We start from the raw sequence: 13,354 nt of genomic DNA, 5'->3' as shown, positions 1-13,354 counted from the left end.
CATGGCAAATTATAATATTAACTTTTCTGCATGTTATTTAATTTATGATATTGTATTTTAAGTTATTCAATATGAATATTGTCGTAATATATTTACTATATTATTTATGAATCCTACTCTTAACTCTACTCACTTTGGTGTTTGTGGTTTATTTGATATTAATTGCATGGCTTTTACTTTGTTATTAACTTTGTCCTTGTCTTTGTCTCTGTCTCTTTTCATTCCTTATTTTTTTTTTATTCGAAATTTGTTCATGTAAATATCACCAACAATTTTGCACACACTCGCACTCATTTATATATATATTTTTTGATCAGGGCACCCACTTGTTCCATATAAGCACACCCATTCATTCAGTGCTTTTCAAACTTCAAATGTACACAGCAAATGATTAGTATTCTCTATTTTTTTGTTAGTTAGTTTTACTCACTTGTTGTGAACACCAACTAAATGTATATTCTGTATTCTCTATATAGGAAGTGGTACTGCCCAAGAATCAAGGCTCTCTCGGCTTCAGCATCATCGGAGGCACGGATCATTCCTGTGTGCCATTTGGTACTCGCGAACCGGGCATTTTCATTTCACACGTAAGTCAATAAAACTTTTCAAATTAAAGCAATTGGAGGTGCCGCAACTTGGGTGCATGCCAATTAGCCTCGTAATGCAGTCAGCCTCATTACGCTATCACTTAATTTAACCACAAAAAAGGAACTTTTGCCACCTCTTATATATTCACTATTTTGCATATAGATTGTGCCGGGTGGCATTGCCTCAAAATGTGGCAAGCTGCGAATGGGCGATCGCATACTGAAAGTGAACGAAGCTGATGTTTCAAAGGCCACACATCAGGATGCTGTCCTCGAACTGCTGAAGCCTGGCGATGAGATCAAGCTCACCATACAACACGATCCCCTGCCTCCTGGTTTTCAGGTGAGTTCAATAATTTATGTTTTTTTTTTTTTTATTTTTTTTTTTTGTTTGATTTGCTTAAGTGCCACTTATTAGTTTCGCATTATATGCAACTTATTTAGTCTTGAATTTTTTGTAAATATCAAATACTTAATGCTTTGAGTGAACACCAAAAACCAATTTATACTTCTCTTTCCTCTATGCTCTATGAATGCTTAAAAAACATTTACGATGCAAAGCACATAGAAGTAGTTTATGTAGCAACCGAGGTAAGACTCTATAAATATATTTTACACCGACCCACACAACAATTGGTAGCGCTAAACAATTAACTAATCAACCACACCCAATAAATAAAGCATATGAAGTTTATTTCAAAATAATAAACTGTTTAATCCAATTTAAAATGCAATCCAGATTCTGCGCATCAATATCTGAAAAGATTAGAAAATATTTTGTTTTTATTTGATAAATAATTTAAATCTGTCTTTGTTTATTTTACACCCCAAAATATATGCCAAGAAAATTGGGTTTGGTTATCTAGAGTCGGAAGCTCGACTAATAATTTATTTTTAGAATTGCTTTTTTTTTAGATTAGAGCAAATACCGGTAGGAGAAGCTTTTTACGATAATGTTAAAATGAATTAATAAACAAATAATAATAAATACAGCAATATATATATATTTTTATAGTACTGATTAAACTATACACAATAATCAAAGTATTTTTCAAAGTTGAACAATAAAGAGATAAGAATAAATACCTCTGCAGCAATGTCATCAATTGAAAGCAATGCGTATTTCCAGCAGATATACAAACAATTTGTATATTGTTTGCTGTTACTTAAGAAAGAGATATTTAATTTTGCTGATGGCTGTCTTTATTGTTCAAAGTATCTCAAGTAAAGCCTTTTACACTGCTTCGCACAGCTGCGATTATCATCTGAATTGTTTTGTCTTAGACTTTGCTCTTATTTTATAATTGCCAAGCACTTAAACGAAGCCAATGCTAATTTCTATGTCTTGTTTTGTTGTTATCGTTATCGTTGTCGTTGTTGCTGTTGTTATGGCAAATCACAGGAAATTCTGCTGGCCAAGGCAGAGGGCGAGCGCTTGGGCATGCACATCAAGGGCGGCCTGAATGGACAGCGCGGTAATCCAGTGGATCCATCTGATGAGGGCGTTTTTGTGTCCAAAATTAACTCGGTCGGAGCGGCGCGACGCGATGGAAGGCTTAAGGTAAACTTTTGACAGAGTAAATTGAGTTTGAACCAACGAGTATTAAGCTAAACTTTTTGCTGGTCACCACACACACACACACACAGGTGGGCATGCGTCTGCTGGAGGTCAACGGACATTCGCTGTTGGGCGCCTCGCATCAAGATGCGGTCAACGTACTGCGCAATGCTGGCAATGAGATTCAATTGGTCGTGTGCAAGGGCTACGACAAATCCAGTTTAATGCATTCCATTGGCCAGGCTGGCGGCATGAGCACCGGCTTTAATTCGTCTGCATCCTGCAGCGGCGGCAGTCGTCAAGGTGAGCAAACGCCCGAATCAAGATGTCCATATGAGAAGAGATTTTCAATTGAATTCGTATCTTTGCAGGCTCGCGCGCTTCGGAGACAGGCTCTGAACTGAGTCACAGCCAAAGTGTCTCCAGTCTGGATCACGATGAAGAGGAACGCCTACGACAGGTGAGTGTCGAAATAAAGTTCAAATAAGTTTTGTCCGCGACTGACAACTTTACAACTGCAGGACTTTGATGTGTTCGCCACGCAACAACAACCTGTCGATACAACAGCAGTTGGCACTCCGGAGCCAACGAGCCAAACAGGCTTGGCAGCAGCGGCTGCTCTGGTGCATGGCTCCCCATCACCCGTACCACCCACCACACCGACACCGCCCGTTGCGTCCGCTGATTTAGCACAGCCAGACACTGTTGCCGCACAGACCGTGGCGCTCATTCACGCCGAACAGGCGCCGCAACAGCAGCAGCAGCAACAGCAGACGCAACTGGCAACAATTGGACAGGAGAAGAGCACACAGGAGAAGGTTAGTCCAATGACCTTGGCCTTTAGCCTCTGCTCTGCTGGCTGACTGGTCACTAATGTCGTTCGTTCTCTCACTTTTCGTGTTCAAAACAAATTAGGTGCTGGAAATTGTACGCGCCGCGGATGCTTTCACCACAGTGCCACCGAAATCACCATCAGAGCATCATGAACAGGACAAGATACAAAAGACAACGACGGTTGTTATATCGAAGCACACGCTCGATACAAATCCTACCACACCCACAACGCCAGCTCCTTTGCCGATAGGTGCGGCGCCTCCAGAGTCAGCGACCGCTGCACAGACTCAGACACAACAACAACCACAGCAGCAGCAGCAGCAACAACCACAACAACAGCAGCAGCAGCAACATCAGCAGGTATGTAACTGAACGCATGTCTTTGTCCAACTTTCCGTGTACTGTGTCTGTACCTGTCTCTCTGTGTATGTGTGTGTGTGCCTTTGTTTAACGTCGTCTCTAAGCGTGTGTATGTCCTTTAGCTTTACTTAACATACACACACATGCATCAGTGCGATTGACTGTTGCGCATCCAACAAAATACCCCTCACTATATTCAAAAACCTTCACTCTTTATTTATTTATTTATATTTTTTATACATTTTGTGTTGCTTGTTTTCTTGAATAACTCCACTAACGTCTGTCTACGTGTTTTGTATTATGTTGTGTGTGCGTGTGTGTGTGTGTGTGTGTGTGTTTCAATACTTGTATCTGTATATCTGTTACTTTGCCTGCTCTCGTGTTCACATTTTATAAAATTTATTCATCTGATTCAATTCATATGCGCCGCCAAACATTTGCCACATATCACAAACTTAAACCCTAAATGTACTCGTCACACTCCCCCCCCCCCCTCATCCTCATCATCTGCAAATTCGCATTCACATCACAAAAAGTTCGTTTCCCCCAGCGGCTGCCCATCATTTGCAGCTCTTGTCTGCCTGCTGCTTTATGTTGTATACGTTATTCTCTCAACTTCATGCATCAGACCACAAAGAAATAAGAGAATGAACTCGTTCAATTATTCATTAATTACTTCTGAGAAAAATATCCAAATTTTACAAGAAGCTTTAAATGTTTGCTTCGATTAAGTAACGAAATATCAAGAAAACATTTAAAAGCTTTTAAGATATCTCTTTATCTGCAACCGTACATCATAATTGCTGTTGCTCATTGGAAATCGATTTCAGAAGTAATTGAAAACATTTCCAATTGATCTCTGAGTTTTCAATCTTATCATTTTTTTGTTATCCAAAAATATCATTCAATGTGTGTTGTGCTGTTTTGACCATGCTTCAGTTGCATTTTCATCATTGCATTGCATTTACGTTCTGGAAAGGATGGGAAAAAAAAAAAAAAAACGAAGGGCAGCTTTAGTTAAATACTGCTTAGCATGGGGTTTCGTTTGAGTTATAAATTCTAGTATTCTAAGTGCATGCTTTGAGCGAAAAGTCTGAAGGAAGAAGGCATCGAAACTGTGTTCACCTGATTGTGATTCACATTTATTGAAATGACAGCAGACGATTTATTATTTATTAGCATATTCGTATGGGCTGATTTCCTTCTGCTTGCTCTCATTGTCGTTGTTGTGTTCTTATTGTTGTCGTTGTTGTTGCTGTTTTTATCTTATTTGTGCTACTTACATATTATATCAATTTCTGTTTGCGCCTTTATTGTTACCTTTTGGATGGCTGGTTGGCTCTTTCTGTTTCTGCTTCAGTTTCTGCTGCTCGGGCGGCATTGTTACAGTGTATGATTGTTGTGTTGCCTGCCGCGTCCCCACATTGCTGTTCTCCTTACTGTTATTGTTATTGTTGTTGTCGTTGTTATATTGTTGTTGATGTTGTTGTAGTAGCTGGATGCTGCTTACCTTTAAAGCTGGTAGCATTTGAATATTTGCATTGACAGCAACAGGAAAAGAGAAAAGAAAAATATACCAATATGCATAGATGTAAATATACTTTTATATACATTTACATATATATATGTATAATATGAGATATATATATATGTATACAATATATGTATAAGTATAAGTAATTCAAAAACTGCTGAAAGGAATTTCCATTAAAATGTTTTCTCTTATCTTCTTCTCGTTCTTCCTTTTTATTGCTCTCAATGACGTGCGCGCCGCCGTTCGCTGCTTTTCTTCGTTTTCTTTTTCTTTATTCCTCTTTCAATTTGTATTCTTTATTTATTTTCTCTCATTTATTATCATTACTTCTCTGTGTTCGTTTTGCCATTTTGCGTAGATTTCATTGCAGCGTATTTCTTAACAAGCGGATGTTTCCCACTATAAGACTGAGTATTTAGTTTAATATACAGGAAAAGAAACAAAACAAAAATCGAGTGCAAACCAAAATGATAATACTATAGACAACAGCAACAGCAGCATGGCATAGTTTTCCTTTCTTTAAGATGTTATTTACACACACACACACTATATAAATATATATATGAATACTAAGCCTAGTCGTGTTCAAAGGGCAAAGAGTTACTAACTAATATGAACTATATCACGAACTAGATGATGACAGTGTGGCAATACCTAATACTAAATCTATCTCTTGACTCTCTCAGAAAATGGTTTCAATGCCCCTCACCGACTAGCTCTCGACTGTGCAATATGAGAAGAAGATCAAAACAAAACTATAAATAATAATAATAATTCCATGCACACAACAACAGCAAGAAGCTCAAAGTCCCTCCTGTTATTTAAGATGAGAAGAATTTGAACTAATTACGTGTAAAAATGTGCCGCCATATTGCGGTCTACAGTATTCAGTATTCATATGCATGTACATATGTACATGTGTGTGCGTGTACTTGTGTATATGTATTGTTGTCCTTCAATGTTTATATAGAGTCGTATGTCTATTATGTATATTATTGCTAAATGTGTAACACTGAAAAGGTCCAAATACGCAAACTAAATAATACTCATACTCATAGATAAATATCGTATGAACTCTTTTTACCGCATAAGCCCAAAAACGGTCAAGAAAAACAACAAACAAAAAAAAAAAAAAAAAGAAAAACAAACTGTTATATATATGTATAACACTTGAATGTTAATCAAAACTAGGAAGAAAACATTATGTTACAAACTGCTGTTAATTCAATACTTGATTGTTATTGTTTTCCGTTTCTCCTTTCTGTTCGTTGTTCAACACTATAAATATTTTATATACGCCAGGTAAATGGAATATGGAGTGTGAATTTTTGATGTCAATAAACTAAATCTAAATGTTATTATCGTAACTACGAAGAAATGCAACAAGTTGATTCATTTTTCAAAAAGTTTCGAGAAGATTTTCGAGTTTGATAGATTGGGGGAAAGTTAGAAACAACTGCAATGTCATTGATTTGTTTCATCTATGTATATTTTTTCTGTTGTTCATTGTACGTTGTTCTCTCTCTCTCATTGTTTTTCTTGTGTTTTGTCCATTGTCTACGTTTTTGTTGCGGTTTCGCTCGGTGTGTTCGTCGTGACCGCGTTGTACATTCTACTACAGCTCATGCCACCCATCAAGCAAATTGGCCAGAACAACGCAAATGCACCTCATCATCAGTCAGCGACATTGGTAATTGGCTAACCGAGAGCAAGTGGCCCAAACGCCGTAAGGAAGAAAAAAAAATACAAGCAAAACAAAAAATAAAGAGAAAACGAAAAAGAAAAGAAAAAAAGAAAAACTCATGCTAGAGCACAAGAAACCATCTAAGCACAACCATCATTGAACACACATTGAACTCGAAACTCAACTCTCAACAGTCTCACACAAACATTCGCACTTAATTAACGTCGCACATTGCAATTTGTGTTCCATGCTTTGTGTGTGTGTAAAAAGCAGTTGCTGCTGCACAACAAATCAAACAAAAAAACAATAAGAAAACTAAATGAAAACCCCCCAAAAACATCCAAAATCCTATAGCAGCGCGGCACTCAGACGCCCGAACGAGTTGCGCCTGGAGCTCGCTACTCTTATCAGCAGATGCTGGAGAATCAGGAGGAGGAAACAGAAACCCAAAGAGGTTGTTACTACGCCCAAGAAGGCTGAACCAGTGTACATTATTGATGACGACGACGAGGAGGGCGATGAAATCGATGCCATTATCGAGGAGGATGAAGAAGAGATTGACTCTTCGCCGCCAGCCGATTTGCAATCGCCTCCCTCATATGCGGAGTCCGATTCCGATTGCTTTGATCGCTCACGTGCTCGCTATACCAGCGACTCGGAGAGCGATTGCCGTCCCTATAAACCGTCCCGTTCTGGACGCAGCACGCCCGAATATGCGGGCGGACATCGCAAGTCCGTGAGCTTCGATCTTAGCGGCGATGAGCGATCCAAGTCCGACTACGAACGCTCGCGGTCACGCACCCCAGATCGCTTCACACGTGCCTACGACTCGGAGCAGGACACACGCACCACTTCCAGTAGCCGCATGCCACGCAAGGGAATTCTGCGAGCCACCAGCCCCAGTTCCTCGACCAGTTCAACGCTGGAGCGACGTCCCGAGAAGCTGGCACCCATTGTACCCGCAGTGGCGCGCATACGCGAGGTGGAGTCACCGCAACTGCAGCGCGTGTCACGTGCCACATCGCCGGACAGACCTGGCGAACTGGAACGTGAGAATCCTTTCCGCGGGGGAGCGAGAGGCAACGAGGAGGACGATGAGTATACACAGATAGCCAAGGCCATCAATAGGTCACCACGTTCGCCGCGCGACCAATTCTTCTTCAGCGCCTCACGCTCCAATGAAGATTTACTGGAGTCACAGTCACATTCCAGTGGCCGCAGCACGCCCAGCACCGTCATCTCCAAGTCCACGGAGAATTTAACGGGCACACGACCAAAAGTGCCGCCGCCCACGTTGCCCAAACCAAAGCTCAAGAAGGCCGATCTGGTGCGCAACGTGGCGCTCGAGACATTCCAGGCCAGCGATGTGGGCCAGGGTGACTTTGCGGTGTTCGAGCACGACGCCAGCACCAATACCATACACCAGGTGGCCAAATTGCCGGTGCGCGTGACCAGCAAAGCCTCAACCCGACCCCGGGAAAGTCCTCCCCCACCGCCCGTCAACTATGCCACGCTGCCCAAATCACCTCTGGCCCAGCCAACAGTTGTCGAGGAATCGCTATACATGGAGGCGTTGCCGCCAGCCCAGCGGCGACCACATGATTTTGTGCATGAGAATTCGCCGGACAACATACTGGTGACAGCGGAACAGCATCGTGACTTCCTGCTGCGCGAGAATGAGATGCGAAATCAACTGCGTGCGCCCTATGAACCAGCTCCGCCGATTCCCCTTGTGGGAAGCAGTGGGAATAACAATTTTGCGGTAAACAATCCTTTTCTTGATTATGGCGACACTGACATTGACAGCCTGCCACTGCCTCCCCCGCCACAAACACCCTCACCACCCACACCAACAACACCACCAATACAAATATCCTCAACTTCAATATTAATTAACGACAACAACAACACAAGAACAACAACTACTACAACACCTGCCCAGTTCACGTCACGTCATTTGCATGAGTCGCCGACTAACCGACTAACCACAGTCGCCACTAACGCAACATCAACATCTTATTCTCCCACTGCCACTGCTAACTATCTGATGGATGCCACATCGCAGCAGCAGCAGCAACAACAACCGCCGCTGCTTTTGGGCCCAGCGTCGCCAGCTCAAATCTTTCCCACGGCCCAAATACTGCCCGTACAATATGCAAGCTTGCCGCAGCCGCAGCAACCGAATAAACTGACACTGGGTGGGGCAGCATCGACAACAGCGCCAACACAACAAACACAGTCACAGCCCATTTTCAACCTGGTGTTGCTGCCGGGCGATCAGCGCCAAGTGGTTGGTGCTGCCAATGTTGGCTCAACCGCTTCGGCGGCGATGCTTTTAGGTAGTGCAGCTGGTGGTTCGCTTTATCTGCAAGCGTCGCCGGCACAGTTTACGGTGAGTGAAACGCCCACAAGTAGTAAGCTCTCAACGTCGCCATCGCCATTGCCATTGCCATCGTTGTCGCCTTTGACCTCGCCAACACCATCGTATGCGGCCATGAAATTCCCAACGTTCTCCGAAATTGTGGTCACTCCCGACTCAAATAGTAATTACCAAAACCTGACCACGACTTCTCGCGCCGTTGACATATCAACCTCGTCACTGGGCACCAGCAGCTCCTTCTCGCTTAACTCCTCGAACTCGTCGTTGCGCACCAAACCCCCCCGCCGCCGCCGCCGCGTCCTCATCTGCGGTTAGCTACTACTATGAGACGGCCGAGGAAATCTATTCCACCATCGAAGAGGAGGCCATCTACAGCAATACCGCATTCTTTGATTCCCGTCGCAGCAGCGACACCTCATTGAATTGTCGCACCTCCACATCACCCACGCCGCCACCCTTGCCACCCAAGCGTCCCCAGAAGCCAAGCAAGTTGCGCACTGCACCGCTGCCGCCGGTTGCCCAGAAGCCGCACGGTTTGCGTGGCCTGGCTAATTTTAAGTTGCGCTCACAGTCGCAACCACAGCTGGCACAGCCATCACATCCACAACCGCCGTTACCCCAAACTCCCACCACACCGAGTGGCAAGGAAACCACCGTGTAGCAACTTGCCATTTATCCAACCTTCTTGCAACCAGCTCAAACCCATCGACCTGTCCACTTAAGTTGCCTGAGCGCTCTGGCTGCTGTCGCCTGTTGCTTTCTAGGTCAAGTTGACGACACTGCTGAAAAAGCTTTCAAGTTGACAGCTCCTCAGCGTCAATTCCCCTCTATCCGCCCTCTACCTTCTCACTCTCTATAAAGCCAACGTTAGCTTATGCATTTTAATTAAAATCCAACACCTCTTTACCCATCAATTAAAAGAGCAGCAGCAAATTGGTCAGGCCAGGTCACCACCACCACGCCTGTAGTTTTATTTGAATGTTTTTATTTGATTGATTGGACAGTGGGCAGGAGTAGCAAGAGCAACACAGCAGCACTCGTACAGTGGGCACCTGCCACATCTGTCTTTCTAATTAGATGCAACTTTTTGTTGACTTTACCGCCAACCCACAATCCACCGCACAAATTGCTGTTGAAATTGAGCAGGCGGTCCACTCCTCCTACACACTCTCTCTCTCTCTTTTCCTATCTCTCTCTGTTTCTCTGCTTGCTCTAGACTCTAATTTGACGTTGATTGAAACAGTTGGCTGCTGCTCGCTCGGTGCGCAGCGTTGCAGTTTTGGCCCCGCCCGCTGTATGTCGATTCATTTGATTTCTTTCTTTTTGCTCTTTTGCGAAATACGAATAAAAACGTGAAACAACGAGAAAATTGAAGTAACGAAGAGTACACAAACACACACACATACATAAACGAAATACACAAATAGTAATCCAAATCCCCCGAAAAAAAACTACAAATGCAATTTTACAATTTATATAGTTAATTTTTGTCAGTAGCAGCATTAAGTTGATTTTTAACTCGTAATTTATTTTTTGACTAACAAAACGATGAAACAAGTTGAATATTTTTACGTTTACCATAAATAAAAATTCTGTAATTTGATATCTTGATAATTGGATTTTTCATTTTGTCCGTCCACTGCACGTACCTCTAACTCCCCCATGACCTCAGCTCTCTCTCTCTCTCTCTATCGCCCATAAATTGTGTGCCACCATTTCCATAAAATGACCTTGAACAAGTCGAGCGCCCAAACAGTCTCCGCTCTATTTTGTGCGCCGTGTGTGCCACACTCACTGACAACTGGCGCTGCACTGATTTGGGCCTTTTTGCCACAACGCAGTTTTGCCAGTTCTCCGAGACCATCTCACAATCTTATCTTATCTTTGAACACTGTTAATTGCCCGCGATAAGCGACTCTATCTGTTGGTAGTTCTCTATGATAGCGGAGGGAAATCACACTAATACACTAACACTCACATTAACAACCACCAGATAAATATAGAAAATATCACACATACGCAGCGTTGTATGTGTGTGTGTGTGTGTGCTTGAATTATTCAATGGCTTATTGGCTTTTAATGCGCTGACCAGAACTGCTTGAACCTGGTTGCACTGCTGCAGGCAACAGTGTCCAGTTTGGCCAATGGCCACATTCTCAACACTTTCATGGCTCAATAAATTTCTATTAGCTCGGCTACTCTCGACTGCTCGGACTCATCGACGTTGTGGCAAAAAGGGCAAAATACGACGACGATGTAAAGGACCTGCATGTGGATGAGTGTCTGTGTGTGTGTTTTTCGAGTATTGAGTTTAATTGAAAATCGAAAAATCCGATACGAAATTAATTTCTTTGCTAAAAATACAGCTCAACTCAGTTCGACTCGGACTCGAGCTCCGTCCTGGCTTTAGCTCCGGCTGGGCTCCTGGCCTGATGGCTTTGTATATGTAACAACGTACTTGACTTCTCTCTTTCGTCTCGTTCTTTGTGTGTGCTGTGCTGTGCTGTGCTGTGCTTGGAAGAGGAGCCAGGGTATAAGGGGATTTTGCTGATATCGCTTTACCATGATGCTCTTGTCTTTAGCTGGCTGCTTGCTTGCGTTCGCCTCCTTTTATTTATGAGCCTGGCCTTCTGTGTTGGCCATTGTGGGGGTCTGTTGTTGCACTCGGATCTCTAGTTGCCATACGAGCCGAAGGATAAGGTTGCAATTTGTGCAGTTTAACGCTGGCTTTTGCTCTTGCTCTCTTTCCACTGCCGTTTAATGACTTTGTCGTCGTCGTCGTCGTCGTTGTTGGCGTCGCAGTTGCAGCAACAATTCGCTACATTGCAAACCCTTCAGGCCGGCGGCTAACACTGCCCAACCCAATGCTGCTGGCATTGGCCTTCTCATGTTGCCTAAAACGAAGAAATTGCATGAAAGCATAAAACCGACAGTACATGACTCTGGATGATAAATGGCCAGCCTGACCCGGTCCTATGGCCACCACTACCACATGCCACACCTTCTCTTCCTTTTGCCCTCTTTCTCTCTCTGTGTCACTCTCTGTTCATCGCCGCAACTGTAATTTGCGTCCCCTTGCCCGTAAATTATATGTCCTGAGGCAAAAACAATGCCAGCGCAACGAACTGTTGTTGCCCACTTTATGACGGAAGCGACGGTTGCATCGCCCCACGCATCCTCCTCCCGTTGCTGCCACTGCCCTTGGAGGCAGGCAGACAAACTAATGCCCCTCCATCGTAGCATGTGCTTTTTAATAAACTTGTGCAGTACCATCAATTTTGTTTATGGCCGTTTGGATTTCTTTGACTTTGACTTTGAAAATTGCAGTTTTTCCACTCGTTTAATTGAAAATACTAGACCATCAACTCGAGTCAGCGGCAGCTGGCAGCTTTTCATATTTTCGTTTATATTTCTTTTTCTTTTACTATTAACCTTTATCACTTTTTATGTTATGCTTCATTTTGTTTTCTTTTTTTGATTTTATTTTTTCTTCTTTTGTTTTTTTGACTTGCTAACAATTGGCTTTGCACTTTTCCAGTTATCACCTGCGGGGGAGAATGTGACGTCAACAGCAACAGCAACAACTAAAGTGCCTAAATCGGTATCCGATAAAAAACGCTTCTTTGAGTCCGCCATGGAGGATCAACACAAGCCCACACAAAAGACAGGTGAGTGGTTTCGTTGACTTGCGTCATTAAATATTAAATGCCATGAGTAATGGTGATGATAAATATAGAAATCCGCAAGGAAATAAAATATTGTATGTTGTTCGTAGAACAAGAAGACGTTGATTTAAATTCTAAATTATTGAATGTTGAGCAAAGTTCAGCAACGGAAATAATCTTGTGGCATTAGAGAAAGTCTTTAAGTCGTAATTCGAGAGTTGAACTTTTGAGATAAGAATAACCACATGGAGAATGAACAATGTTGTAGTGTAAATTGATGCCAGAAATTCTAAATTATAATAATCTGAATATAATACATTTTCATCCTGGTATCTGTATTGTAATTAACAATCGGTTAGCATGCAAAACAATCTTAATTTGATAATTTCGTGATAAGAATAAAGTAACCTAGGATGCAGTTTAGAAATAGAACAGCACGTGCATCCACTACAAGTTGTTTCTTGTGCTGGGAGTCTTTATCAGGTTTTTGCTCAGTGGTTTGTGTAATTAGAAAATGAGGCGTTCCATGCCTCGGAGTCTGAGCTGGCATTTGCATTACAAAGGCAAGAGAGGCGAGACGCGATGTGGAAAAGACTGCTTGACTATGAATGGGTTGCATGGTAGTCTGCAGTTGAAGTACCCACGATTGCAGTCAGGGATTAAAGTGAAAGGGGTAGGAGCAGCAGCGTTGTCGAGAGCGCCATAGCATGATATTTATTTAAATCCCTAATTTATTTCCACGGATTTGTGTG

At 42.7% G+C, this 13,354-nt stretch overlaps 1 protein-coding gene across 23 annotated transcripts in view; it reads left to right on the top strand.

Moving 5' to 3' along the window:
- LOC117573835 (protein lap4) overlaps positions 1-13,354 on the top strand; it is a 66,196-nt gene that overhangs the window by 37,391 nt on the left and 15,451 nt on the right. For 17 of the 23 annotated variants that reach the window (XR_007955326.1, XM_052007217.1, XM_052007218.1 and 14 more), the window contains 8 exons: positions 477-587; positions 751-930; positions 1,990-2,148; positions 2,235-2,448; positions 2,517-2,605; positions 2,667-2,963; positions 3,061-3,339; positions 12,476-12,605. Coding sequence is in view for 22 of the 23 variants with exons in the window: in XM_052007217.1 (XP_051863177.1) it covers positions 477-587; positions 751-930; positions 1,990-2,148; positions 2,235-2,448; positions 2,517-2,605; positions 2,667-2,963; positions 3,061-3,339; positions 12,476-12,605 (1,459 nt within the window). In the remaining variant the exon portion in view is untranslated. Of the gene's footprint in view, positions 1-476; positions 588-750; positions 931-1,148; positions 1,264-1,989; positions 2,149-2,234; positions 2,449-2,516; positions 2,606-2,666; positions 2,964-3,060; positions 3,340-5,231; positions 5,340-6,494; positions 6,831-6,911; positions 7,178-12,475; positions 12,606-13,354 lie in introns of those variants that run through there. The other 6 variants (XM_052007233.1, XM_052007232.1, XM_052007234.1 and 3 more) reach the window with 6 other exon arrangements.

Source organism: Drosophila albomicans, chromosome 2R (assembly GCF_009650485.2).
Source record: "Drosophila albomicans strain 15112-1751.03 chromosome 2R, ASM965048v2, whole genome shotgun sequence".
NCBI classification, from domain to species: Eukaryota; Metazoa; Arthropoda; class Insecta; order Diptera; family Drosophilidae; genus Drosophila; species Drosophila albomicans.
This window is presented reverse-complemented; position numbering and strand designations above follow the sequence as displayed.